The 26,618-nt window shown below is 51.4% G+C and overlaps 1 protein-coding gene across 2 annotated transcripts; it reads right to left on the bottom strand.

Annotated features, from left to right (window-relative positions):
- Positions 1-9,296: 9,296 nt before the first annotated feature.
- On the bottom strand, positions 9,297-19,400 carry ENDOD1 (endonuclease domain containing 1). Of its 2 annotated transcripts, XR_014618734.1 has the most exons (3): positions 18,817-19,400; positions 12,325-13,542; positions 9,297-11,486 (listed from the first exon to the last, which is right to left on the bottom strand). XR_014618734.1 is itself a non-coding variant. In XM_084292808.1 (2 exons), exons 1-2 carry the CDS (start codon positions 19,159-19,161, stop codon positions 12,409-12,411), a joined length of 1,479 nt encoding a protein of 492 aa, XP_084148934.1. In that variant the 5' UTR covers positions 19,162-19,400; the 3' UTR covers positions 9,297-12,408. The 2 variants fall into 2 exon arrangements, 1 of the variants encoding a protein (XP_084148934.1); XM_084292808.1 differs by having other exon boundaries at positions 9,297-13,542.
- Positions 19,401-26,618: the final 7,218 nt, after the last annotated feature.

The following is a 26,618-nucleotide window of genomic DNA, read 5'->3' as shown; positions in this document are numbered from 1 at the left end:
GTTCCAGATTGGAAAGCTAAATGATTGTACACTTCTCTGCACTTTCAGACTGCAGATTCTGCATGTGAAAAACCTTTGAGGAAAAATCAGTAAATTTTTTTATTTTAATTTAATGTAATGTTGGCTACTTGGAAAAGTACCCTCTGGACAGCATCCGACTGTCTTCTGGAGAGAGCACTGGGTAAAACATCAGATTTATTTATTTTCAATAGCTAACTGCAAAGATTTCTCAGAAGTGTTGAGACACTGATACGTATGAACTTAGATTGACTTTCTAAGTTGTTAGAGTTCTTTTTCCTCCCTGTTGTAAATGTAGTGGCCGTACCGACTGGCTTTTGTGCATAAAACAGTTCTGCTGAGAGGACTTCTCATGCAATACCTTTGCTTTTTTTTTGAGTGGTGGGAACCGTACAGTACTACTTTAAATTCCTTTGCTTTGAGAAGCCAAGTGATTCTCAAGAAGCACAGTTGAGCTCTGGAAAGGAGGTGAAACTAGATTTGGGTAACTAATAGGACCGCTTAGTTTCCCTTCAGAAATGCAAAGACTCTTAGAGTAGCTTGAGTTTTATGTTTGGAAACATGAGTGCCTTTACTTCTTTCCTTATGAAATATACTTGCCAGCTCAAATGCCTTCAGAGCAAAGTACATGAGCAGATTTGAAATATAGAAACCATAAATGGATTGCTTCATAAAATTTGTAGTAAATCAGTAATTTTTTTTTTAAGTGCCATATCAAGTCACATATGGCCTGCAGGACATTCCACCGTAGGAAATGTCATTGTGCAAGTAGTTTGCTATTACTTTTTTTTTCCTTTAATATTAAATGCAAACTTGAAACTTTTGGAGATATTTTCCATGTGGCATTTTTTTTTTTCAGAGTACTGCATTTACAGTGTAACGATTTATAGCCTAGTTTTTATACTCAAATTTATGATTTTTACTAGATGTTTGTTCAGAATAGGTCTTTCAAGTCATACAGCTATACCATATGCTTTATGCACGCTTTAGGCTCACACTGTGCCAAATTGTAACGTGCAAGTGTTCTTGGAATTTTTACATTTTTAAAGCACTCATGAATGTGAATCTTCACCCTTTGATCATTAATATTATCCTGAAGAGTACCGGAATCATTGGAAGTGTAGATACTCTCCCTGTTTTCCTTTATTGGAATTGATATTTACCAGCATCAATGTTAGTCCACAAAATCCCAGCTGTGACCAACACACAAACAAAGTGTGCAGTCTCCTGTCTACTGAGGAGAAAGCTTGTTAGGTACAAATTAATGAGCTAGCACAGGAAATGCTGTAAGTAGGGAGCAGCTTTGAGCAGGGACAGCTTCTTATCACTGCAGAATCACTGTAAAATGTGTGTTCTGGTAGCGTATCTTCTCGCTGTATAGAAATCACTCCGTTTTTTTTGGTGATGAAGAGAAGTGGAAAAGATACCAGTTGGAGAAAGCATTTGCATTTCCCAGAATATGAGCCTGCAGCTGATCATCACAGGAGTGTCATCACGTTGGAACAGAAACCAGTTTAAACTAAGGTAGAATCTGTACACATAGCTACCAAAACTAGCGTTGAGGTATCCTATGAGAATTTCAGTAAGCTGTAGATGACTGAACTGAAACATATACACTTTGTCCCAAAAACTTGATTAAAATGAGAAGGATGTACTTTCAGCTTTAAGAACTAGTAAATTGCCACATCAGCTCTTCCTATGCATTAAAGAAATCTTAAAGCACAGGAAAATCCGTGATTATAAACAATTATAAACCTGGTAGGTCTCTGTATAAATTTAGAGCAGATTAGGACAGAACAAAAAGGAAAACATTTTGCTTCTCTCTTACTCGAGTGCAGAAGGTCAAAGCACCAGATTCTTCAATAGTATTTTTGTTCGTAGCAATGCTGATAGATGCTTTCATGGGATTTGGGAAAAGCAGTTAGTTGCCTGAATTTCAATGGGAATTTAAGCAGCTAGGCATTCAGCAAAACCCTGCAAGGTGCCCACTTGCATTTTTGAGTCAGATTTTTAAAGATACTTAATCACCTAAATTCAATAGCATAAAAGCAGTTTCCATAGAGATTAAAGGAATAATATGTAGCAGATCTGTGTGATTTGCAGCGATTGTTAGTGAAATGGGTTGGTGGGGGGACTTAATATAGACTCAGAGAAATCTTTTCAAAAGAGGTTAAACTGTAAGCTGCTGCTCTTGCAGAACAGGTTCTCGGTGTTTCTCATGCGTGTGTGTTTTCCATGCACATTGACATGCATTTCAGGCGCCTATTCCAGAGTTCGGGCTCCCTTTTAGAAGAGCTGGATTATTTAACCTCTGCTTGCAGAAAAGATTTATTGGGATTAGCAAGTGGATGGCTTGTGCCAGGACGCAAGTTTTGGCCAGACGGATATATTCCAAGTCTTCTTGATTAAAACTGATTTTTTTTTCAGATTTTTTCCTTAAGCATTCAGATCCTTCTCCCATAAATAAGAGGTGATGTTGCACAAAAAAAAAAAAAAAAAAAAGGAGGGGGGAGAGTTCATAGTAAATGAACTTTCCCAGAGCTGCTCTGAATATAAAGCTGCTAGAATTGGCGTGCCATTAACTATCATTCCAAAAGCTGGACAAAAATGTCAGTTTTCCCCATCTGAACTTCAGATTTATTCTCCCTAATGTCCCTGGCACGTATGATTGTCTAAAGAGATGCACCCACCAGCTTTTTCACGTTAAATTGTAAATGAAGAAATTATAAACGAAGCTTTTTATCTCCAATTGAGAACGAATTTGACATCTCATACCTACTTCATGGATCATGGGTGCGGGAGATGAAAGCAGCACGAGGAAACTTGAGGGGCATCTTGAACAGTGTTAATTTATCTCTTGGAGCAAGTTTTCTTGCCACGCAGTCACGCAGCTGCTCTCTAAACACACATCAGGCCTCTCTTGTAGGCATTTAGCCCTTCTGCTGCTCACTGGGGGCTAAAACTGTCATTTTCCAGCCCGCCACCCCACATCACACACTGCCCGTTGTCCCAGCTCACAGCCCCAGCAGTCTTGCAGAGGCAGCCCCTTCACCATAACCTCCTAAAACAGCGCTAAGTTCCTAGGCCACCATTCCTTCCTGAGCTCAGAGAACCTTTCTCCTGCTCAGAAACACTTAATTCCGGCATTGGGTTCTTTCTGGGCAGGAAAATGCTAAATCTGGTGTAAAGTTTGACGCTTAGTACTTACTTAAAACATTTAGGTAGCATTTGCGAGTAGCGTGTCATGTTCCATCGCTGGAATTACAGTCCTAATCCAGTGGATCCACTAACAAAATGCTTTCTTTGGCAACACTCCCCTTGCTTGAGCCTTTTAGCTGTGCAAGCTTCTTACAGGGAATTGTAGCAGGGAATTTCGAGAGCCTCAAGTGCAGAGTGGGTGGGAGAAGGGCAGGAGCCCACGGGGTCATTTTTGGGGGGCTACTCCTCGGCTTCCCCGTAGTCAGACAGCCTTCCGAACAAATGGGTTTGGTTTTTCATGTATTCGAGGGATAACTCCAAAGGCAGACTTCGTGGTAGCTCGAGACGTAGACACCTTGGGGTGTTCAGCAGAGCTCGTGGAAAGCAGGGATCTGAATTCTGCCCTTGTTCTCGGCCGCAGTTAGAGCCAGTATTTAAGACGCCAGTGAATATATGGCAAGGGGGCAGCAGCTTGTGCTGTAAGCAGCAGCAGAAGACAAGGGGCTGTCTCGAGGCCGGCTGGAGAAGCTGCACTGCTGTGTCCCAAAGGTCCTCGTGCACGTCTGCGCGTAGGGGAGGCGGTAGGGAACACCTGCACCCAACATCTCCTCAAAGACAAAACCCCAAGCCGCTCTGGGAAGATCCCCTTCTCCTTCTCCGGGGATGGAGGAGGGAAAGGGAGCCTTCCCCTTGCGGCTGTGTGCAGCGTGCTGCCATTGAAGCACGTTGTCTCCTCCACCAGCTCTTAGAAGGGGATTTTTGGGTTCCTCATTCACCACTCCATGCTCATGCGGTGCCACCAGACACAGCCCAGCCTTCCTTCTCGCTTCCCTCCCCGTCCACCCGCCAGCGCCCGAGGCAAAGAAATGTTCCCGTAGGGAAACAAAAAATAATCAGGCTGCAGCCCTCGGACTCTGCGGCCGCCGATGGTTCACGACTATTGACCGGAACTGGATATAAACGGTAGCTTAAAAAATAAATAAAAATATAGGAATTTTGTAAACTTGAAATCTCTCGGTTTTACCCTTTTGCTGGAAAGCTACGTAATGAATGTATACGCTTTATCTCTCTGACATAACTGAAAATCAGACTGCCAACTTCTTGTTTTGTATTAGCCTTTTTTTTTTTTTTAAGGAAAAAAAAAGAAAAAAAAAAGTTTGTGAGCAATATATGTAGCATGCTGTGAAACGTCTGTTTTGATCTTTATAGTTACTCTTTGATTCATCAGTATTAACACCAGTTCTTTTTTGTGTTCCCCTTGGTACTTTGTATGCAGTGTAATCAGAAGCTGTGATGGGCTCTGCAGTCCCGTGCTTTGTTACTGTAACTCCTTGATTTCTATGAAGCACCTGACTGGGGGCCACCGTGGGCAGGCAGTGCGGCTGTACACGACTGCCACTTTTCAATCTCTTGTACTATGTATAGTTTTAAGTAGAATAAGCTTTTTAACAGAATATTGATGCAGTTTATGATTCACACAGGCTGCAAGCGTCTGGTGAGTGAGAGTCTTTGTATTTATAGTTGTTGGGTTTTTTTGTTTTTATTTTTTCCTTTTTTTTTTTTTTTTTGGTTTTGTTTTTAATTCGTAAAGTAGCAAACTTGATGAACCTAGCCACTTTAAACCGCTCTTGCTGAACAGCCCCTGCTGTAGATGAAATACCACTGTAGGTACGGGGAGGAGGGCTGGCGGCGCGGGCGGCCCTGACACGTCCACCTCCAGCCCGGGCCCTGGTGTGAAATGTTGTGACCTCCTCGGCTCCGTGCGGGCGTGCTGCCCTCCCACACACACACACACACACGGGTGCACACGCAGAGACACCAGCTTCACCCAAGCCCTGCTGTGAGGAGGGACAGGCAGCAGATGGTGGGCACGGTGTGTCGGCAGCCTGTGGCTTCCAGGCCTCCCTCCCGTACCCAAATCAGCCTGATGTGACGTCCACGAAGCCTGGCTCGTTTTTAGGCTTCTCCAAAGACGGTCGTGGGTCTGAGCCTCCTGTCGGGACGTGCCCACCACCCCAGGCTTGCAGCTCTCACCCTCTGGAGAGGGAATAAATGGGACCACGGCCCAGTGCGGCCCGGCCGCCGCCACCTTTGTCCCCTTTGCTGCGGGGGCATTTCGGGACAGAGGAGGAGGCACAGCTCCGATCCTGCTGCTCCCTCCTGCTGTCCCCTGTGGCTCTGCTCGCTGCCAGGCGAGGGTGGCACAAGGACAGCTCGCCCGTGGTGTCCTTTGGGCCACCGCCTTGGGACAGCTCGCAGGGTCCGTGCTTTCGCAGGAGGTTTGCCTGCAGCAAGGCAGCTGCTAGGAGTTACCTGTGGGTGTCCACAGCAGCTTTCACCATTTTTTTTTCTGTTGATGGTTGATTGGTATTTTTTTTATTTTTTTTTTATTTTTTTTTGCAGAGAACAGACTGACCTAGTGGGATGGATCTTTTCATTTTGTGTGTGACTTTTTTTTCCTTTCCTAGTTTTTAAGTTACCCGACTTGAATTTATCTGAACAGATGCAGAAGGAACTTTTTTTTTTTTTTTTGTGAGTTAAGAGACAAAAAAACGCATTTTTAAACAAAGGAATCGTGTATTAACATTTTAACAGCAATTCATAAATCTGCACTTTTTATGAGGTTTTGAAAAATCTATTTATAGGTACGGAACAATGGGGTTTGTTTAAAACTGTATCGCATTTATACTTGCTGAAATTACTTTCATTGTTATCAGTAGGAATTTCATTGGTTAAATAAAACTGATAAAACATGGCTTGTGTTGGGTCCGTTATTTACCACGTGCAGCTGTGTTTTGGGAAGAGCTCCGGTCCTGAAGTGTCCTTCTCATCGGTGCACTTGTGCTGGTCTTTAGTCCAGGTCTGTATTGCAAGCACAGGACCTGAAAAATCTTTGGCATTTGCTGAAGATGATGTCCTTTTAATATGTAGTTGTCAGTGATCAAGGCTGGGGTGATGGACAATGATGTGGGTGCTGAGGGTGACAGCAATGCAAAGCTCACGCTGCAGCCAAATTACAGCACTATTCCACCCTCCCACCAGCCAAGTCCTGCCACAGACATGGGTACAGGCAGCATCTTGCTGAAGGGCCACCAAGGGGTTTTCCAGGGTGAGCTGCTGATCGCCCTTTCAGAAAGACAAAACTGCTTAGTACAAGCTGTGGAGCTTTTTGGGTATCTCTGGTTTATCGCTGTGGGGTCTCCTCCTTGCAGGTCTTCAAAACCTCCTGGACAAGAGCCCGGCCCCATCCCCTGTGCTCCCTCCTTCAGGTGTTGGCACACTGCTGAGATCCCCCGGGCCTCCTCTTCTCCACCCTGAGCAGCCCCAGCCCTCAGCCTCTCCTCACAGCAGAGGTGCTCCCGGCCCTTCATCACCTCGGTGGCCCTCTGCTGGGCGCTCACCAGTACGTCCAGGCCTCCCTCGTACTGGGAAGGCCAGAACCAACACAGGACTTGAGGTGAGGCCTCACCAGTGCCGAGCAGAGGGGAAGCATCACCTCGCCTGCCCTGCTGGCAGTTTGCAGCTGGGTCACATCCATAAGATTGGATGGGCTCAATTTCAGCTTTTACTGGGGTTTCCTAGGCCTCCTCCCAGCACGGCCTTGGGTTCTTCACTCTGAGGCACTGGGAGGAACTGGTGACCTGCCCCGGCTCCTTTGTAGGGCAGCTAATGGGCTGAGCTGCAGCCACCAGCCCGTGACTTGACTTCAGAATGCAACCCAACTGGAAGGCCAGGTGTGAGCACGCTCGTTTATTTATTCCCCCCAACAACTTTTAATTTGATTGTGGCTGAGCAACCAGGCGAGGTGCTTGGAGAGCAGAGCGGAGGCCTTACAGACACAAGGCAGGATTGGGGGTGTTATAAATGGCCTCATCCATCACGATAACTAGCTCGTGTAAATACGCCTGGTTTTGTGCTTTTCAATGTATAAAATAAGAAAATCACAGGATATATGTATTTCCTGCATAGCTAAAAGCTGCCCGTGCGTGCTTTTTGTGCTCTGGCTTTCATCAGGCCTCCCGAGCAAAGCTTGGACATCCCTGACCTGCAGGAAGCTGCTGCTCCAAAAGGGAAAAAGCCCTCCGTCCCCTCCCGGCTGGGGTGGCGAGTAGAAAATTTAAATAAAATAAAATAAAATAAAATAAAATAAAATAAAATAAAATAAAATAAAATAAAATAAAATAAAATAAAATAAAATAAAATAAAATAAAATAAAATATATAAAATATATAAAATATATAAAATATATAAAATATATAAAATATATAAAATATATAAAATATAAAATAAAATAAAATATATGAAATAAAATAAAATAAAATAAATAAAATAAAATAAAATAAAATAATTTTAGCTGAAACTGAAGTGTTTTAGTAGTCATCGGGTTTTGATTTGACCATTTGTTCCCCAGTTTCTGTCGCAAGGAGTGGCCCCGTAGAAAAGGGCCAGCTCCAGCCCTGGCCACCTGTGCCACGCTGTCCTCAGGGCCTGGTGGCTCTCATGACCCACCAAAACCTCCAGCAGAAGAGCTGGGCTGGGGACATGACACTGTCTGAGCACAGACGTGTAATTTGCCTTGCTACATGACCTGACTAATCTCTCGTGGCTCCTCGGCGACCCGGGAGAGCCAGCAGCCTCCAGCAGAGGGTGAGCTCTGCACTGAATCACCTGGGGGAGCCCGATCCGCCTCCACCCCGCACGTCATGGCAAATGTGGTTGGGCTGCATCACTCACCTCACAGAAGATTAAACTCCTGCTCACACCTCAATACAGAACCACAGAATTGAAGGGGTTGGAAGAGGCCTCCAGAGACCATCGGGTCCAGCCCCCCTGCCAAAGCAGGTTCCTCAGAGCAGGGTGCCCAGGTAGATGTCCAGATGGGCCTTGAATATCTCCAGAGAATGAGACCCCACAGCCTCCCTGGGCAGCCTGTCCCAGTGCTCCGTCACCCTCACCGTGAAGAAATTCTTTGCACGTTGGTACAGAACTGCCTGGGCTCCATCTTGTGGCCAATGCCTCTTGTCCTGTCCCCACAAACCAACACAAATAAATCAGCCCAATCCCTCTGTCTGCCACACCTCGGGTATTTGTACACACTGAGGAAATCTCCTCTCAGTCTTCTCTTCTCCAGGCTGACCAGCCCCGGTTCTCTCAGACTTTCCTCACAGGGGAGATGCTCCAGGCCCCGTATCATCTTTGTGGCCCTCTGCTGGACTCTTTCCCTGTCTTTCTTGTACCGGGGAGCCCAGAACTGGACACAGCACTCCAGGGGAGGCCTGACCAGGGCAGAGTAGAGGGGGAGGATCAATACAGCACAGTGATGTTGAAAAAATCCATTTAAAACATTTTTATTAGATTTAAACTAAACCCCATTATTTTATGTATATATACTGAAAAAGAAAAACAGAGCAAGAAAAGTGTAATTTTTTGCAGAAAGGGGCTTTTCTGTAAGAACAGAAGAAGCTCAGGTGGAGAAATCCCTGCCAGCTCTAATTAACAGACCTGGGTGCAAATTACCACTGCCATGGAGGAGCAGAACCCCACTGCCATGCCCCAGGGTGCCAAGCTCAGTGCCCAGCGTCTGCATCTGCCCACAGCTGATGGGGAAAGAGAAAAACTTTGAACATTGAGGGAAATAAAGGACAGACACCAGGTTCTCAGACACATCCTGACTCACACAAGCCAGGCCAACGTGACCTTCCCTACTGTACCCTGTGGGGTCTGCAGCAAGGGGCACCTCAAAGGTCTCCGTGGCTGGGACAAGTCCCCTCAGCCACCAGCCCCAAACTGAGCTTCACAGGCCGCAGCCAATGGTCACAATTTCAGTACTTTTGGAATGGAAACAGATTTTTTCACACTTAAAAGTGGAAGAAAATGAGACAGAAGGTAAGGCGGGCACCGCTCTGGGATGGAAACAGCCCTGTTCATGTGCCAGGCTTGCCTTTAGGCAGGAGAAAGTGCTGAACATCCACGTCTACACCTCAAATCCACACCGTGCACTGCTCTTGGATGTTTCTGGTCCTTCTTCCAAGCTGGACCTGAAACGCCTTTTCCACTAGAAAAGACAAATTGCTGTGAAAATTTAAAAAATAATAATAATAATAATCCCGTTTGATAAATCATTCCTCTCTGACAATCTATTTCCTTGGAGATTTTCCAGCCGGCTGCAATGCTAACACCTCTGGGGAACCTGCAGGTCTTTCTGCTTGGCTGAAAAACACCGCTTCTGCTGAAATCAACGGCAGATGTCACCCGGTGTGAGGCATGTTCCCGAATCGAAGCAGCTCTGAGGCCTTGTGGAGGGGAGAAATGAGGCCGTGCCCCCCGCGGGGTATCGCGGTCGCGCACACCGCAGGCACACCTTGAGTTTTGTGCTGCCAGGCAATCCTTCCCGGCCAAGCAAGTTGCTCATATCGGTATTTCCTGATACCTTCCTCATCTGCTGGCGCTGCCTAAGCTGGAGGGAGGACTCGGGAACGAGCAGGGCTCGGCTCCATGCTCAGCTGCAGCAGCCCCTGCCTGCAGAGAGGAGCAGCTCCAAAACGTAAAATGGCACCAAAAAGGGATTGGGAGGACCTGAGCCCGGGGCTGGGGGCTGTGAGTGGTGCTGCCAGGGCTGCTGTGCTTGTAGGGCATGGCTCGTTTCTCTGGGCCCAACCCCGGAGCGAAGATAACTGCGACAAGGGATGCCTCGATGCGCACAGAAGCTCCTGTGCTGAAGGGCTGGGTGGGCTGGTTGAGGGGAAATCATTTCACATCGCCTTCCCCATCCTGTGGGTGACTCCCAGCCCCGAATCATCCCATAAAGATAAGGAGGGGCAGCCCTTCCCCTGCTGGGCCACCCGTGGCTGAGGGCTCCCCTCCCATGTGCTGAGAGGTGCCCACACCTTACTCACCCCTGGTGGTTTGTAGTTGGTGGAGGAGAGCAGCTGCTCCTAGGAGTAGCAGGTCTTCTTCTAAACATCTGCTCGTACTGCCCAAGCCAGCAGCATCCCACAACAGTGAATTTCTCCCTGCCAGCCACAAAGCAGCCAAGGTGACCTGCCCGGGTGCAGCCACTGAGGACCGGTCTCCCCCTTTTCCTCTTCTGCCTCAAGCCCCAGCCCATGTGTGCTCAGGGAGCCGCTCTCCACGCAGATCCTGCCCCCGTTCCTGCACACAGAAGCCTCCTTTCCTGCTCCCGTCCTGCCCCACCTCATGCAGGCTGTCTGAGCACACACCTCCTGTGGCACATAGGGAGCGAAACGTGTCTGCTGCAACCCCCAGCTCCTACCTGCGTACTCTAATAAATGCGCTTTTGAAAATGCAAAGGTGTTTTCAAAGCAGAAAAGGGCCATTAATATCAGATGTCAGGCCTTAACAAAGAGCGACTATGCTGCTCTTACTTTCCTGATTAGCCGGAGCTCGCTGGGCTGCATTATCTTGTTTGCAGCTGGGACAGAAACGTGATACCAGCCCTCCTTTGGAAAAGTAACTTTTATTTTGTTAAAGCCATACATTTCCTAGGACAGAGTAAAGCTCACAAGCCATAAATCATGCCCAGATAAGAATAATCTGAAGCCATGGTCTGCAGCAGGATGTTGCTTGTTCTGTAACAATTACTGGGAGTTTCAGGCAGATTTCCCATGGCCTGCTCAGACATGCAGCAGAGAAGAAAAACGACCTGTGCTGGTTAGGGTTCGTCACGGCTGCAATCCGAGCGTGTTCAGACCCTTTTAACAGCCCCACGTCTGCCCAGCTTGGGTTGTGTTTGCCTGCTAGATGCAGAGGTAGGTCTGGATGCAAGGCAGGCGGCTGCCTCTCTGCTGGGAGCAGCGACTGTGCCCCTTGCATCCAAATCCCTCTACTGACAGCTTGAGGACGAAGGAGGGGTTTGTCAAATGTTGCTGACTTTACCTGATTAGGCCCTGATGAGCACAAAAAGTTGCCTTTCCTCGTGAAGGAAGCCAGCCGGGAGGCCACCCTTCCCCCACGAAGCACCTCTCACACGGGGTGCTTGGTGGGGGCAATGACGAGTTGTCCCCTGTCCCCAGCCACCTTAGGGGGGAGAAATCCTTCACTCGGAGGGTGGCACAGAGAAGCTGTGGGTGCCCCATCCCTGGAGGTGTTCAAGGCCAGGCTGGATGGGGCTTTGGGCAACAAGCAGCAAAATTCCCCCCGTGCTCCCCGCTCATCTCCTGTCCCCTGTTCCCCAGGTGCCTTTTGGTAAGGACATTGCTGCTGCCACTGAGCCAGACCAGTAAGAAAGGCAGAGCCACTTTCCTTCTGTCCTGCAGAAAAGCATGGGAGGGTCACTTTCTGCAGTGAGCTGGGCTTTCCCAACTCGCCTGAGGAGGATGCCACAACATTTCCAATTCCCCGCCTGGGCACAAGGTGCTGTTGGGTGTTGGAGGAACAGGGGCAGGACAGGCTGGTCACTGGCAGCTGGGGTTGTCTCAAAGCCCAAATCATGACCCACGAGGTTCTACCAGGCTTTGGAGCCCACCAGCCAGGGCGAGGAATTGGGGCTGAGGTCCTCAGTGCTCACCAGGGAGCGAGGAACAGCTCAGGGAAAGTGAGCTTGGCACAGCGAAGGGGAAATGCTTTCCCCCTGCAGGAAAGAACTAGAAGCTGGTGCTTCCTCACAGCCAGATCTGCTTGGTTTCAGCTGCCTTGAAGGAGCCACGAGTCACACCCGGCCAAATTCCTCCTCGGGCTCCACCAGCAGGTCCCAGAGAAGCGAGCAGTGCGGCCAGCAGCAGGACCCGGCCCCATTCCCTCCCCGCTGCCCAGCCCCTAAGCCTTGCACCCTGCCCTCCTTTTCCCTTCTCCAGCTTTCAGAAACCGAATCCCTCCCCAGAGGAGCACCTCCACCCCACGGGATGTGCTGCTGCAGGGCGCAGAGGTCCTGCTGCCACCTCAGTGGGAAGGAAACAGCTTAGAGAGCATCCCCAGAGCTTGGTGTCTGCAGATCACAGAAAGTTTGTGACCCGCACCGACAGGATCCCAGTGCTTTAAAATAGACAGAGTTTGAGTCGCAGCGGTGGTGTCCCCTGACAAAGTTACCTCGGCCCTCCCTGTTACTCCCCCCGCTTGGTTCATTATCATTAACGTCGCTACAATAAATACCAGAACGAAACGGACTGCGTTTGGCCACCTATCCTAGAGCTCCTCTTCCCCTTCATGTCTTTGCAGCCTCGGTTTCTCTCCCTGTCAGTCACCGGAGGAGCCTTTAGGGACGAACCGCTTGGCTATGTGGCTGGCCACGTAATAAAAGCCGTGCAGAAGGGTGGCTGTGGCATCAACGGCCAGCGAGAAGGTGCCACCGATCCCAGCGGCCAGGTCCTTGAGGACAGAGGGGATGGCACAGACGGAGTGGTAGGGGAAAGCAGCGAGGTGGAGGACGAACCCCACGGGGATGCGCAGGATCCTGTAGGTGAGGAACGCCACGTCTTGGACGATTTCCAGGAAGCCCAGCGAGATGTTGGCGACAACCCTCCCCAGGTCGTAGGGGATGCTGATGAGCACCATGCTGATGGCTTGCAGGTAGGACACCACCCCGCCCCACAGGCTGGAGGCTCCGTCCAGGAGGGTGCTGCCCACCCGCTTGATGACAAGCCACAGGAAGTAAAAGGTGAACTTCACCAGCTCCACCAGCAGGTAGATGAGGAGCTCCAGGAGTTTGATGAAGGGGGTGGCAATGATGCCAGCCACCTTTCTCACCAAGCCGCTCTCCTTGGACTCCTGCCTGTCGTTTGTTCCCACTTGCCCCCCGGCCCGGATCTGGCCGACGGCTTGCAGTATCGCTTCCACTTTCTCCTTGTTTTTGCTGTCTCCTCCACAGCTGCCCTTGAAGAGCTCGATCCCTGCTAGGAGCTGCTCCTCCAGCTCACCCACCTTCAGGTCTGCCAGGCTGTTTTCATCGCTGGTCTTTTTCACCAGCCCTAAGGACCACCCCTCTGCAGCGTCACAGCACGCCGCCAGCCACAGCGCCTCGGGCACCGACACCTTGCCTTTGACACGGACGCTGGAAGGAATCGCGCCCGCGAGGAGGTACAGGTGGTCCTTGCTGGGGCAGTGAGGGGCCAGGGCTTGCTCCACCACCCTCCCGATGTCTCTGTGCCAAGTTTTGCTCAGAGAGGGACTCAGGGGGACGGCGTTCGTCAGCGTGTAGGTGGCCGTCTGGAAGTCTTCCTCGTTGAGCAGGCTGGGGTTCAGCAGCCCCCGCTCGTAGCCAGAGCCCACGTAGTCTGAGGTCAGGGCTTGGTTGGCACCCAGGTTGGCCACCGTGCCAATGAGATCGGCCTCGAGCACCATCTCCTGCTGGTCATTGTCTGGGTCATCTACCTGAAATGGCAGAAAAGGGTTAGTGCGTGCAATTTGCCTTCCTAAAAGAAACTAAAATGAGCCTCGAAGTGTATTTTCTACGAGGGCCGCTACTCCACGCTACAGATCACACCCTGAGATCCACAATCCTTAAATCTAACAAGCAACCTGGAGTCTCTGAAACATCAAATCTAAGCAACGAAGGAAAAAATCCATGAGGTGTAGGATGCCTGGAGAAGGCATTTACCTCTCTGCGCTCACAGAATAGGTGGGACGCTGTGGCAGGTGACCTGAATTTCACTGCCCTGACCGCAGACGTGCCAGCGAGCTCGGGGCTTGTCATTAACAGTCTGAACCTCATCTTTAATGACCTCCCAGCATCGTGTGGGCGAGGACGCTGTCACCGCAGGTCCTCGGTGGAATCCGTGCTATGTGCCCGTGTCTGCCCTTCCCACCCTCCCGACCCCCAGGCGGTAACAACCCCTCCTGGCGCCTCGCACGCAGCCGGGCCAGGAGGTAATAAGCGGTGGGAGCAGGAGATTTGGGGCACCGCCGTGTGCTCAGGGCTTTCTCAGGTGGCCGCAGCTCTGCCTGCTCCTTAGTCACTCCTCTCGACACCGCAGCCTCTCCAAATTGTCATTTTCTTCTGCGAATTAAAGGGTGAGCATGCTGGCAGCAACTCAGGGGTGGCAGGCAGGCTCTGGCAGTCACCGCCTCGTGTTGTCTCTGTTTCTGCTCCCAACATCGTGCTGGCCCGATTACATTGTTCTCTTGGCTCCTGCGTGCAGTTCCCTGCACTACATCATACAAATTTTGCAGACGTATAGGGCAAAGGGTTCCTATTCTACCCTGAATCACCCCCATCATCCTTCCTGGTCCCTTGGCTCTCCTGCAACCAGACAGATGTCCACTACTTATGTGCTTTAAACTTGCATGGAGCTGGCGTTTCCTCAGTGCCACAGCTCCTGCCTCACCTCCCCTGCGCTCGGTGTAGGCAGCTATCCATCCTATCCATCCTCCTCCCCGTACAAACCGTGCTTTGGATGCTTCTCGCCTCAGCCAAGCCCCTGCAGGCTGGCCCCAGGACACAGCAGTGCCAACACAAACCGTGTCACCGGGCTGCATTACCCCCGGCTGCCTGCTAGGAGGGTTCTTGCTTCATTTTGAACCTGCTTCGGGACTGGGAGGCTTCCTACGTGCGGAGGCACAAGTCTTCGCTTTCTCTGAAGGCAGCACTTAGCAAGACTTCTGCCTTGCTCCGCACCCCAAGCTCGCCCTAAAGCTTCTGGGCTGCAGCTGGCCAGGAGTTTTGAGAGCTGAGACACCCAGCTCTGCCTCCTCGCAGGGATTCCCAGCCTGCAAGCAGCAGACGGCGTAGACTTGGATTTACGAGCTGATGCATGCATTCCTGGAGGTGCCTATCAAGCAAATATGTGGCCGGTTACCTGTTCGGCTGCGGGGATTTGCACATACCGCCGGGATTGTTTGGACGCAGTTAGGAAAGAACACCAGAAATGTGGCTGTGTGCATGCGTGAGGCCCTGACATCACCGAGCGCTGGTGCTTACAATAACTCCCGGTGTGGTTTGTAATCACTCACGCACTGCTGAGTGCTTCGTGCCTCCTGTAACTCAGCCCCAAAGGCATGCTGGCTCCTGCGCTGTCTCTGACTTGCACGCAGGCTGCCTCTCCTCGCTGCCCCAAAAAACCTTTGGGTTGTGTCCATGGAGCCGGCTGCAATCCACCTGCTGAAATACCCTGCGATGGCTCGGGGCAAGATCCAAGCAGACAGGCAAACACCTCATTCCCAGGGGGATTTAAAAATAAATTATGCATCCAAGCAGCTGTGCAGAACCAAGTCCAAGCACCTATCAATATTAAATGGGCTTCGTACAGTGGGGGTTGCCATTTTGCAGAAGGGGGTGAACCTGAGGCTGAGGTGTGTGTTGTAGGAAGCTCATGGGTGGCTCCAGGAGCACTAGCTTCTCTCCATGGTCCACCAAAGCTGAGAGGAAAGCCCAGATGTAGCTATGGCTGGGGGATGCAAATCCCATCCTGCTCCTCTGGCTGATGGAAATCATCAATCAGATGGAAACACAAGGCGACTCACCCAGCCTGTCCTATCTTAGGAGAGGAAAAGCAACTCCTGTGTTCTCCATGTCTCTCAAGCCAAGACTCTGACCAAACTACAGGCTTTCAGATGACCAAAACATGACAAGGTGAAAGCCACCGTAGTGGCTTGCTCTTAACCCTAACAAGTCAGCAATAGAGCAGGTTTGGGGACCAAAGCCTGGGGGCTTCCCATCAGTGTCCTGCCCATCAGGACACTCCTGGCCTCTCATTTTTTATCAGTCCTGGTTCCTGGATTAATTCACATTTTCCAGCCGCCAATCAGCGCTGGGTGTAGCTGACATTCCTTTTATTTCTCATCTGATGACTACCTCGCTGCCACATTTGGCATTTGTTTCTGGTGCATGCATTCCTGAGGAGGTAGGTATACAGAGAGCGAGACAGTGCCCTCACAGCATAGATCACGATATGTTATAAAAACAACAAAAAAAAGCACATGACAACCCTGAGTCACGCACCAGCGTGCAGAGAGCATTTTTTTAGTGATTTCCTCCTGCTCGCTGTATCTCTGCGTGTGGGTGTGCATGCACACAGAAGTAAGTGCATGCCACTGCACAGTTCAGCCTGTTTGTACCTGGCTATCCCTGTCTCAGCGAGGAAGTTATGCAGAAAACAGACAGTGTAATCTCTCAGGGCCTTGATACAGAGCCCATGTTGTGAAGAGCTCCCTTTAGGGGTTTCATTACCTGGCTTAGCTTTGGTAGGAATACACACGATAGGTACAAAATCTGTCCTCCATTTCCCCTCCTGCATCAGTGTAGACCTGAGCCTTGCTGCACACCTAAGGCATGGTCCCTCTGAGCCAGAAAGCACACAAGAGCCCTGTCCCACCAGCTGACAGCCTTGCCCCAGCCTTCCTTTCTCCCCCCCAGCCTTTACCTGGGGCAGTCTGCAGCCCCATCAGGCCTTTGGCATTGAGTTAGCAAGGGACAAGGTCTCCACGACATGCTGTTGATCAAAACCACCACGAAACTGGCTCCAGTGGGGGATTTGGGCAGGCAGAAGGGAGATGATGTCTGTGCTCCCTCTTCCCCCAGTAGTGCCACCTGATGTGGCACAGGGGCTTTCAGGCACAGGGCTCAGCGATGTCCCCATCCACAGTGCAGCCTCCTCCAAGTGGCCATACTGGGATCTTTCCTTAGCTGTCCCCTTCACCATGGTCCAGGACCACATCTGGTTTCACTTGGTGAGGCTCCTTTCGCCCAGAGCTCACTGGTCCCCAGTACAGATCTACATCTTAATCAGGAGTCAGACAAGGGAAAATGTGGAGCATCCCTTCAAAGGTGTGCCATGCTGTCAGCTAAAGGATGCTTTTGAGTCAAAAAAAAAGAAGAAAACAAGCAAAAAAAATACTCAGAAAACATCAGTCAAAGGAGGAAAGAGGGAGGTGAGAGAGTCCAGGAGATTTTTTTTCTGTTTAGCAGAGGTGAGAGCAGCTTGCTCCATGGAAAAGAAGTTCTCAGAGCTCTCAGCTATCCCACACTGTCACTGACCAGCACAGCCGAGTGTCAGCTAGGAACAAGCTGTCCCCACAGCATCCCACAGAGCTTCACTGATGGGAAGCCACAGACAATCAAGGTAGAATCATCTTCTTTTATTTTAAAGCCATTTCCCCTTGTCCTATCACCACATCCCCTGACAAAGAGTCCCCCCCCAGCTGTCCTGTAGCCCCCTTTAGGTACTGGCAGGCTGCTGTGAGGTCTCCCTGGAGCCTTCTCTTCTCCAGGCTGAACCACCCCAGCTCCCTCAGCCTGCCTTCATGGGATGTAGAGCTGAGAAATTTTTTTCTGGGGCTGAGATGATTTTCTGAGGCAGGACACACAAGGTTTGGGGCTCAGGAGCATTATCAGGGACAACCACAAGGTGGTCAAGGCATGAGGGCCAGGTGACAGGGACGAAGGGAGGTGCTGCAGAAGCGGGCAGGGAAGGTGAGGGGCCCGTCATGGCGGTGAGCCAGGCCGTGAGGAGCAGGAGGAGGCATGGCGGCCAGAGGGGGTGACGGGCCTCAAGGACGCCATCTTGGCCGCCTTGCCTCTATGCCCTCGCTCTGATAGCAGGTGCTCGCTCTGCTAGGTGCAATTTGTGCTCTCAAAACTCCTTACCCTTCCTCGCCACTATAGCAGCAGCCTGCTAAAAGCTGTCCTCTGTCCCAAAAGGGCAAGAGGACACCTCGCACAGGCACCCATGCAATGGAAGGAGAGCACCTCAGCCTAGCCCTGAGAGCACAGCCAGGCTGAGGTGAGGACAGGGACACCTTCAGCTTTCAATCTCCCCTTCCCAAATTCTCCCATCACCTAAAAGGGGGCCACCAGTATGACAGCCACTCTTCTGGGACAAGGGGGAATGGCTTTAAACTTCATCCTGCCTGCACACAGCGCCCACACCCCAGCACCCAGCTCCAGCATCCTGCCCTCACCCTGCGCCTGCCTCAGCTCTGAGCTCAGCAGAGCAAAGGTGGCTACAAAATGATCACTGCTGGAAATTTAGGGAAAAAAAAAAAAACAGTTAAGGAAGAGTTAAGGTGAGGCATACTTGTTGTCATAGGGCACTAGCAACTTTTTAAGGATTCCTTTTAAATATAACAGACTCATGGAGCTGCTGAAACATGGTGGATGTCAGGGGAGCAAACCCCACCGAGGCTGCAGCAGCACTCAGGTTGCACCACACAGCTGGCTGCGGGACACGGCACCTCCCTTCCCCGCCCAAACCTGCAGCCGGGGCACGCTGTAACACTGCGAGTCAAGGTGGTGAGCCACGAGCACACGCTTTGTCCATGCTGTGAGGCTGAACAGCTCTTATCAGGGCCGGCAGCAGGGCAAACTCCAGCTTGGCGCTGAGATGTTTAACCCCGTCACCCACCGGCAGTATCACCCGGGTTATCTAGTGCAGGGGTGACTTTCCTTGCCCCCACGCTGTGTTTCACACCCAAAAGCCTCCCAAAAGCTCTCCTGACAAGCTCCATGGGACCAGGAACTGTTTGTTTGTCCAGTTCCAAGCACTAAAATATCTCAGTTCTGCCCATAGGGAATTAATATCCAAAGGGGGGTTCACAAAATCCACAGAGCTCTGGGGTATTTTGTTAAAATCCTCCCCCCTGCTAACAGCTTCTCACCAGGAAATGTGCCCAGAAAATATTTGATTTACAGCAAAGAAAACACTGACTTACCTGCGGCTCGACCAGCCAGCTCTCCTCCTCATTTTGGGCTGCTTTTGTATATTTAAAAGCTGAATAAAGAGGGATTTTGTCCTTGGTACTGTAGAGGGTTGCGAAGCGCGGCTCCCTGTTGTACTGCTGACAGATTTTCACGTGGAAGGGCTCGGTGAATCCTTCTGGTGGGACTTGTCCGGGGAAAAACACGTTGCACTCAGCAAAACCAGCCTCGTCCTCTCCCACGACTCTGCCCTGGGAAAAGCCGGGAAAAAGCGAGACGCAAAGCCAAAATAAAATCAGCGCCTTCATGGTCCGCTCCCTGGGGCTGTCTGCTTGCGCTGGGTACGGCGAAGGACCCATGCTCTGCGTCCATGCAGCGGCGGAGCCAGAAAGTGTCTGGAATTGGGGTGTAGCGTGCGAGGGAAATGAAATCTGAAACCCGCTGGTCCCTGCGGGGAGCGAGCGCTTCTGCAGGCAGCAGCCGCACCGCCCAACGCCAGCGATGCCTCAGTGACACCCGCTGCGGGCACCGCGGTCCCAAGGAGGTGATGCCGGCCAACCCAAAATCATCGGGGCTAATAGGGAGGAGGAGGAGGAAAGCCCTCGGCGGTGCTGGTCTGTAGCTGAGTGGCACCAGCGGGGTGTGGTGTCTGCATTGCAGCACAGTCCCCGGGAGGAATTTTGGCTGACGCAGCCAGAAATCTTCCTGGGGCTGCCAAGGGGGATGCTGCAAAGTCGGATCCACCGCCCAGGAGAAGGTGTGGGCTGCTCTGCCCAGCCACGAGCCTGGCCGAGGGAGTGGGAGGAAGGGAGAGGAGAGGAAAGAAAGAGGCAGCAGGTTACTAATGCTGCTGGGAACACACTCTGCCTCTTTTTGGGGTGTCTATCGCCGCTATTGCTGCCAGCACTGTGCTACACAGGAGCCTGGGAATGGCACTCTCCTGGAGCAGGATGGGGTGTCCGAAATCCTCCTGCAGTGCAGCATCAGCACACCTTGGCAGAACCTCCCCCGGGGGAGGCAGAAAGGCAGAGAGTCTTGGATCGCACGCCCCAGTCACAGCCACCTCTGGATGCCTGACCAAACATAGAACTGACAAAAAAAAAAATCTGTCTAAAGGGAATGAAAACACTGCTCAAGTTTATGATCAGCAGGGCTATCACCTGCCCTACACTGGACTTCTTCTGGGCAAAAGGCTGTATTACTTCAGTGAATGGGAAAATTAATGCTCTCACAATAATGGGGATGGAAAGGAGACTGTACAGCAGTTCCTCAGGGTCAAGAAAACGTGCAGTTTCCCACCCCAGAAGTTCAATATGATCCGATGTATTGCCAACAGCACCTTAAAAAATCCGAGGTGCTGAAAGCTCACAGGGTGTTTTCAGACCAAGCTGTCTCATATCATTCCAGCGATTTCCAAGCATGAATCCCCAGGTTCAATCAACCCTCATCTGCACATGAGGCTATATTGCAAATACAGCCCATAGTGTGCGTGACGCAAGGGGATGGAGGGTTGCTAAAGCTCCTGCCCGAGGTCGGAGAAGGAGCCTGTAAAAGTGCTAAAAATAATCCGGGCTCTAAGACTCATTCCCGCACTGGGGGATGACTTGAGTAGCACGGTGAGGAAGTACGTCAGTGCCATTTTTTGTGATGTTATCAGCCGGGGGAGACAGAGGCGGGCTGGACAGGCTGGGGAATGGCAGGAAACGGGGTAAGTGGCTTGTTTGGTTTGCAGGCAGATGCCTGGTCACCCAGCCCTGGCAGAAAGAGTTAGTCATGTGCAGGAAAGATGATGGGAATGAAAACACAGACGCAGCCCAGCCAGAACACAGCAGCTCCAAAAGGCAGGCTGAACATTGCGTTTCCCAAATGTAAAAAAAAAAAAAAAAAAAAAAAAAAAAGCTCCTGGGAAACTGAAAACTGAAGCTAAACCTGAGCTATTTGATGTTTATCTGATCCCAGGCTTGCAATTATCAGGGCAGCAGAAGAAAATATTTCCACACATGCGGTGAGCCCGGTGAAAGTGAGGCAATGCTTTTAAATATCCCACTCCAGCTCTGCTCTGCAGTATCCCGAGCTAGGCACGGTCCCAAGGCAGTGGAAAGCAGCTTGAGGTGTCTCCAGATGGGCATGACAGCAAGCAGCACGCCAAGCAGATGGATGGCTCCCACCAGCAAATGGACACCCTGCCTCTCTCCTGAACCTGCACATCTGCCTCCTGCCCCCAAGGGCACCTCAGCCTCACTGGGATGTGCAGCCCCAAACTGTCTTCCTAGCCTCAAAGGACCCTTATCTGCTTTTCTGGCTCTTTTTTTCCTTTCAGGCTGTGAGGCTGGGCTGTACCTGCCCTTTTTTATCCATCTACCAGCAAAGAGGTAGCCCTTGGCTCAGCCTGAAGAGGGCTTGGGCTCTCTTTCCCCATGAAGACCATCAGTGTGGAACCCAACACGGACCAAGGGGTGACACTGCGACAAGCCCAACAGGGCTGGCAGTGAAGGCAAAGGCTTGCGGTTGATGTGAGGGAGAAGAGGGAGCCCGCAGAAGATGCGTGGAAGATGCCAAGAGGCAGGTGATGTGGTTACAGGGAAGAAAAGCGATGTCTCAGCAGCAGGAGAAGGAGTGTGGGTGGAGAGGAAAGGCTGCACACAAGAGCTTGCCTGCATGCTGAATTGGCAAGGAGAACCAGAAAGTGCATGGGGGAGAAGAGATTTAAGACAGGGAGACTGGAGAGAGGAAAGGGCAAGTAAAAAGGTGAGGCTCAACAAATGTTTGGGAGACTGGGGCAAAATAATTGCCCCAATTGCATTGCATAAAACTGGAGGACAGGTCAAGTGAAGAAATAAGAAACTGCTGAGGAAAGCAGCCTCCTCCTGTGATAAGAAAATGAGGAGAACATGAGAAGAAGGGGGAAAGGAGCTCCTTTCTCCTCACGCGCACGACCCTTCAAGGCTGATCTTTCAAAACACACTCCACTCTAAATAATTCCCCAGGCTGGAGCTCCTGCCTCCTGCCATGACCTCCGGGTGCTGCGTGTGACTGTCCTGTTCTTCTGGGAAGAAAATGAAGCAGAAAGTGACTCTGAGGGCAAGCAGTCCTGCTGGAAGCAACACCATTTGATTCAGTGGAGACACCGCTGCCAAAGATTTGGCTCGGAGCAAGGCAGTCCCAGCAGACACGCCACGGCATCTCAGAGAGCACTTCTGTCTCTTCCTTGTCTCATGGGGATGGAGTCTTTTTAAAATTAGCTTCAAAACTCAGTCTGGGAAAGAAGCCCAGTGCTGAGCTAGGGAGAAAAGCAGGGGTGAAAAAGTTTTCTGGCTAAAACTAAGAGATTCATTGATGGGAGGGAGAGGAGGCAGAAGGAAAATAAACTCTTTAGGGACTTGTTTTTAGGGACTGTGTTAGCAGCACATTGTTGCAATTTTAAGTCCCACTTTAAACCAGGTCTTTCTGACAGCCTCTGCTGCTTACTCTCCGTATTATAAAGATGGAGTACAAAAACCTGCATAGCAGGAGCCTGGTCCTGACAGGGACCTTGTAACCTGGAAGTATCAACACATTGCATAAGTATGGAATAACTAATAACATCCAGAAGCTACATCCTTTAGCACTTTGTCACAACCTTCAGACCCAAGATATCTCTTCAACTGAAGGGACCAGAAAACAAGAATTATGAGGAGCGACTGCAGGACCTGGGATTGTTCAGTCTGGAGAAGAGGAGGCTGAAGGGAGACCTGATTGCTCTCAGCAACCACCTGAAAGGAGGTGGCAGTGAGAGGGGTGCTGGTCTCTTTTCTCAGATGGCAAGTGATAGGATGCGAGGAAACAGCCTTAAGTTGTGCCAGGGGAGGTTTAGGTTGGACGTTAGGCAGGATTTCTTCAGGGAAAGGGTGGTCAGGCATCGGAACAGGCTGCCCAGGAAAGTGGTGGAGTCCCCATCCCCGGAGGGATTTAAGGGATGTGGTTTAGTGGTGGGACTCCGTAGCTCAGGGTGATGGTTGGACCTAATGATCTTGTTGGTCTTTTCCAACCTGGATGATTCTATGAGTCTGTGATAACCCCCAGACTGTTAGAAACAAGCACAACAACGATCCTGTGTCTGACAGCCACAGTTAGTACAAGGCAGGCTTTTTAACAGTGTGAATGTTGAACTGTCGGATTGAGTTATTTAGGGATGTGCTGAAAGCTCCAGCACTTCCATTCTTGAAATCAAGACAGAAAGAGACAACGAGCTTTGCTTTGCATATTGTCGTTTTGTCACAGCCACAATAGGCCCTTCACACCTTAAATTTGTTCTGGACAGGGAAGTCAGTCACTTGCATGCTTTTCTTCTAGGTGTTATTACTTACTAATTGTCAACAGCTGATATTCCCAGGCCCCGTGTGCTTCAGGCCATGCTGAGACCTGTGCCAGGTGCTGCACGAGAACAAGCCGTGGCTATGCCTCGCAGTCTGTGCTGGCAGAGGACTCAGGGGTGGGACCGAATTTAGGCACAGGCTTGTTGCGCTTGCATCACCCCCGAAAAGGGGATGAGAAAGCCATAATCCCTGGGAAAGCCCAACCTGCTGGCAGGACCCAGCTTTAATCAGGAGGCAGGAGAGCAGCCGCACCCAGGGCTGCCTGTCTCCAGCAGCAATGGTTGAGAACCGAAAAGGGGGAGAAGGAGTGAGATGTTCTGCATTAAAAGCTTGGCCAGGCCAGTGGGCAGTGCTATGAGATGGGGTTTATAGCTCTGTGTGCTTTGTGGGGCCAGTCAGTGGGGTTTTCCTCATCCTTCATGGATCAGTGATGGAGACGGAGCCACCCCCGCAGCCCACACAGAGGAACAGGCACTGCAAGGAGGGGGGCACTCATCCCGTGTGGCTACGTGAGGATGAGATGGCATCCCCGAGACAAAGCTCTGCCTCTGCCCCGGCTGGGAAGGGAACCCAGGTTGGCTACGGCCGGTGAGACAATCCTTGGACGGGCTCTGACACATTCCTGCCCCTGTGGGAGCTCAGCTCCTGAAAAATGGACTCGTTGGCCATGGTAGGGAAGAGCAAGTAGGTCTTTATCCACGCCTCGTTGCTAAAATACACCTTGGGACTGCTGCTAGGCGTGGATGCAGTATCAGATTTTCCACAGGTTGCTTCTGACCGTGCTGCTCTTGCCCAATACTGCCTTGGGATGGATTCAAATGAGAAGAGCAGAGCCATCAGCCCCGGGATCCCGTCACTGCCCTGCGAACACAGCGGAGCTTCTGCTGTCCGTGTGTACACAGCAGCACGTGTGCTACGGCCAGGCCACGGCTCTTCCCCTAAACAACAACAGCAGCAGCGCTTTCAGGAACAATAACTGACAACAGGGTGGAAGGAAGTGCTAGTATTATTTATTTATTTTTGTTCTAAATAAAAGGGTGGCTGATTGGGATTGCAGGTTAAATTACAAGCGCAATGCTCTAGGTCTCTGGAGAGCAGACCTGGCAGGCTTGTGGTTTTTTCCCCTCCACCAGGAGGCAGGAAGGGCTTGGGGTCGGCAGTCCTGCTCCTGTCCTAGTGCTCCACTCACCGTCCTGCTGCCCCGAGCCATTTCTCCTGCCGCTGGGCTGCACAGAAAGTCACCTATCCAGGAAATCCAAAGGCAAAACGCCTTCTGCACTTTAATTCTGTAGTTAAAGCAGGGACAGGGACCTCCTGGAGAGTACCTGGTCTCAGAGCTGCCACTTTGGCAGTGATGGGGTGCAAGGCAGTGCCCTACCTCTCTCGGGGACTGCAACACTGTGAGCCTGGCTAGCACAGATTACGGGCCTTGCAGCTGGCACAGCAGCAGTCGGGAGTAGGCAGGCTCTGGACAGAGCAGAGGATGAGAAGCTGAAGGGGGGAGAGATGGGAACAATGCAGAAAGCACATTCACCACGCTCCAAACATTCCTGTGCAGCCCTACGCCCGCCCTGTGGCACCAGCCCCGTCTGTGCTGTGGGGGAATTCCCCTCCAGATGGATGGGGCACCATGCACAGCGCTGGGCTACTCCTCCTCGACCCCTGCTTCACATTTTGTCCACGAGGATGACGAGATGAAGTTACTGCAGGCATGGTAATGCAGGGATGGAGGGGAGCGACGGGGTGCAGCCGCTTCGTGTATGCTTTGGTGTCTGAGCAGCCCCTCGCACTGCAGGCCAGGGGGAACGGGAAAGGGAGGGGACACAAAGCTCAGTTTCAGTCACCGCTGCTCAGCAGTGATGATGTGTCAAGATCGCCTTGTTTTCATAGAATCATAGAAGTTTTCCAAGCTAGTGTTTGTTGTTTCCACTTGGATGGCAGTGAGCTGGCTTCTGCCCATCTCCAGAAGGAGCAACACGGGCATTTGAGGCTCCTCCAGACCCCGCAGTGCCTCAGGACTGGACACGCACGATGCAGAGCTGTTACTGGAAGCTATAGCTGTGCCTGGCTTCTACGGAGCCACGCCATCCTGCCTGATAACGTGGCTTGTGGGGTATTTCACTGGTTTCCTTCGTACTGTATCTATACAGAAAGGCCAGAAAGAGAGGAAATCCAAAGATAGAGCACAGTGATGTGTGGGTGGCAGCCCCTGCCTTCTGGCCAGGCAATAAAATGCCAGTTTTTGAGTCTGGGAACTGCGGTGCTGATGCTCCTCCCCGACAGGCCGTGAGTGTCATTGTCAGCCAGCACTGAGAAGAGGATAAAATTAGCTTAGCTATTAGCGGAGCTGTTTGGTTAATGAATCAAACAGAAGGATATTTTTGCCTAATGCTGGACGCAGTCGTAGACAGAGGTATGGGCTGGCTGCTCATCTGGATGCAAACATCACATGGCTAAAATTAATTGCTTTACCCAAGCTCAAAGAAAACATTTGATTTTTTAGAAACAAGGCAGCTTCCACAGGAATGAGCATGTGCCCAAGACCGAGGCCAAGAGGCACGAGCTGTGTGCTCCTCAGTGTCACCTGTGCTCCCTCCCTCCCTCGCTGGGTGCCTTTCGGTTGGCATCGCATCCGGGGTGGGCAGTGCAGTGGGATCTCAGGGAGCTGTGACCATGGGGACGCAGCGAGGGGAAGAGGCAGCAAAAGGAGGCATGTGGTGGCTCCAACTGATGGGCAGCTCAGCACCGCCACGCTGCTCACTCATGGCCTCTCCTCACAGGAACTTACGATGAAGGGAAAATATGATGGGAAAAGCTCGTGAGTTCAGATAAGGACGGGGAGATCACTTACCTGTTACCACCACAGGCAAAACAGACTCATCCTAATGGAAATGAATGCCATTTGTTGCCTATTGCTCACAGACTTGAGCAGTGAGAACTAAAAGCAACCTAAAACCACCTTCACCCCATCCAACCTCTTCTACCTCCTCCAGTCAAATGGTGCCGGGGAACAGGGAATGGGGGCTGCGGTCAGTCCCTGACGCTTCATCTCCGCCGCTCCCTCACGGTCCCTCTCTGCCCCTGCTCCCCATGGGGTCCCTCCCACGGGATGCCGTCCTTCCCAAACTGAGCCTGCGGGGGCTGCCCACAGGCTGCAGCTCTTCAGGAACTGCTCCCACACGGCTCCGTCCCACAGGGTCCATCCCCCAGGAGCAAACTGCTCCAGCACAGGTCCCCCACGGGTGGGCGGCAGCTCCCCCCAGACCCCCTGCTCCTGCGTGGGCTCCTCTCCACGGGCTGCAGCTCCGGCCCGGGGCCTGCTCCTGCGGGGGCTCTCCATGGGCCGCAGCCTCCTCCAGGCCACATCCACCTGCTGCACCGGGGGCTCCTCCACCCATGTGGGGGCTGCAACGTGGAGATCTGCTCCATGTGGGACCCATGGGCTGCAGGGTTACAGCCTG

The sequence above is a fragment of the Netta rufina genome (genome assembly GCF_964035555.1).
Source record: "Netta rufina genome assembly, chromosome: 1".
Classification (NCBI taxonomy): Eukaryota; Metazoa; Chordata; class Aves; order Anseriformes; family Anatidae; genus Netta; species Netta rufina.
Note: the sequence above shows the minus strand (reverse complement) of the source record. Positions and strands in the feature narration are given on the sequence as shown.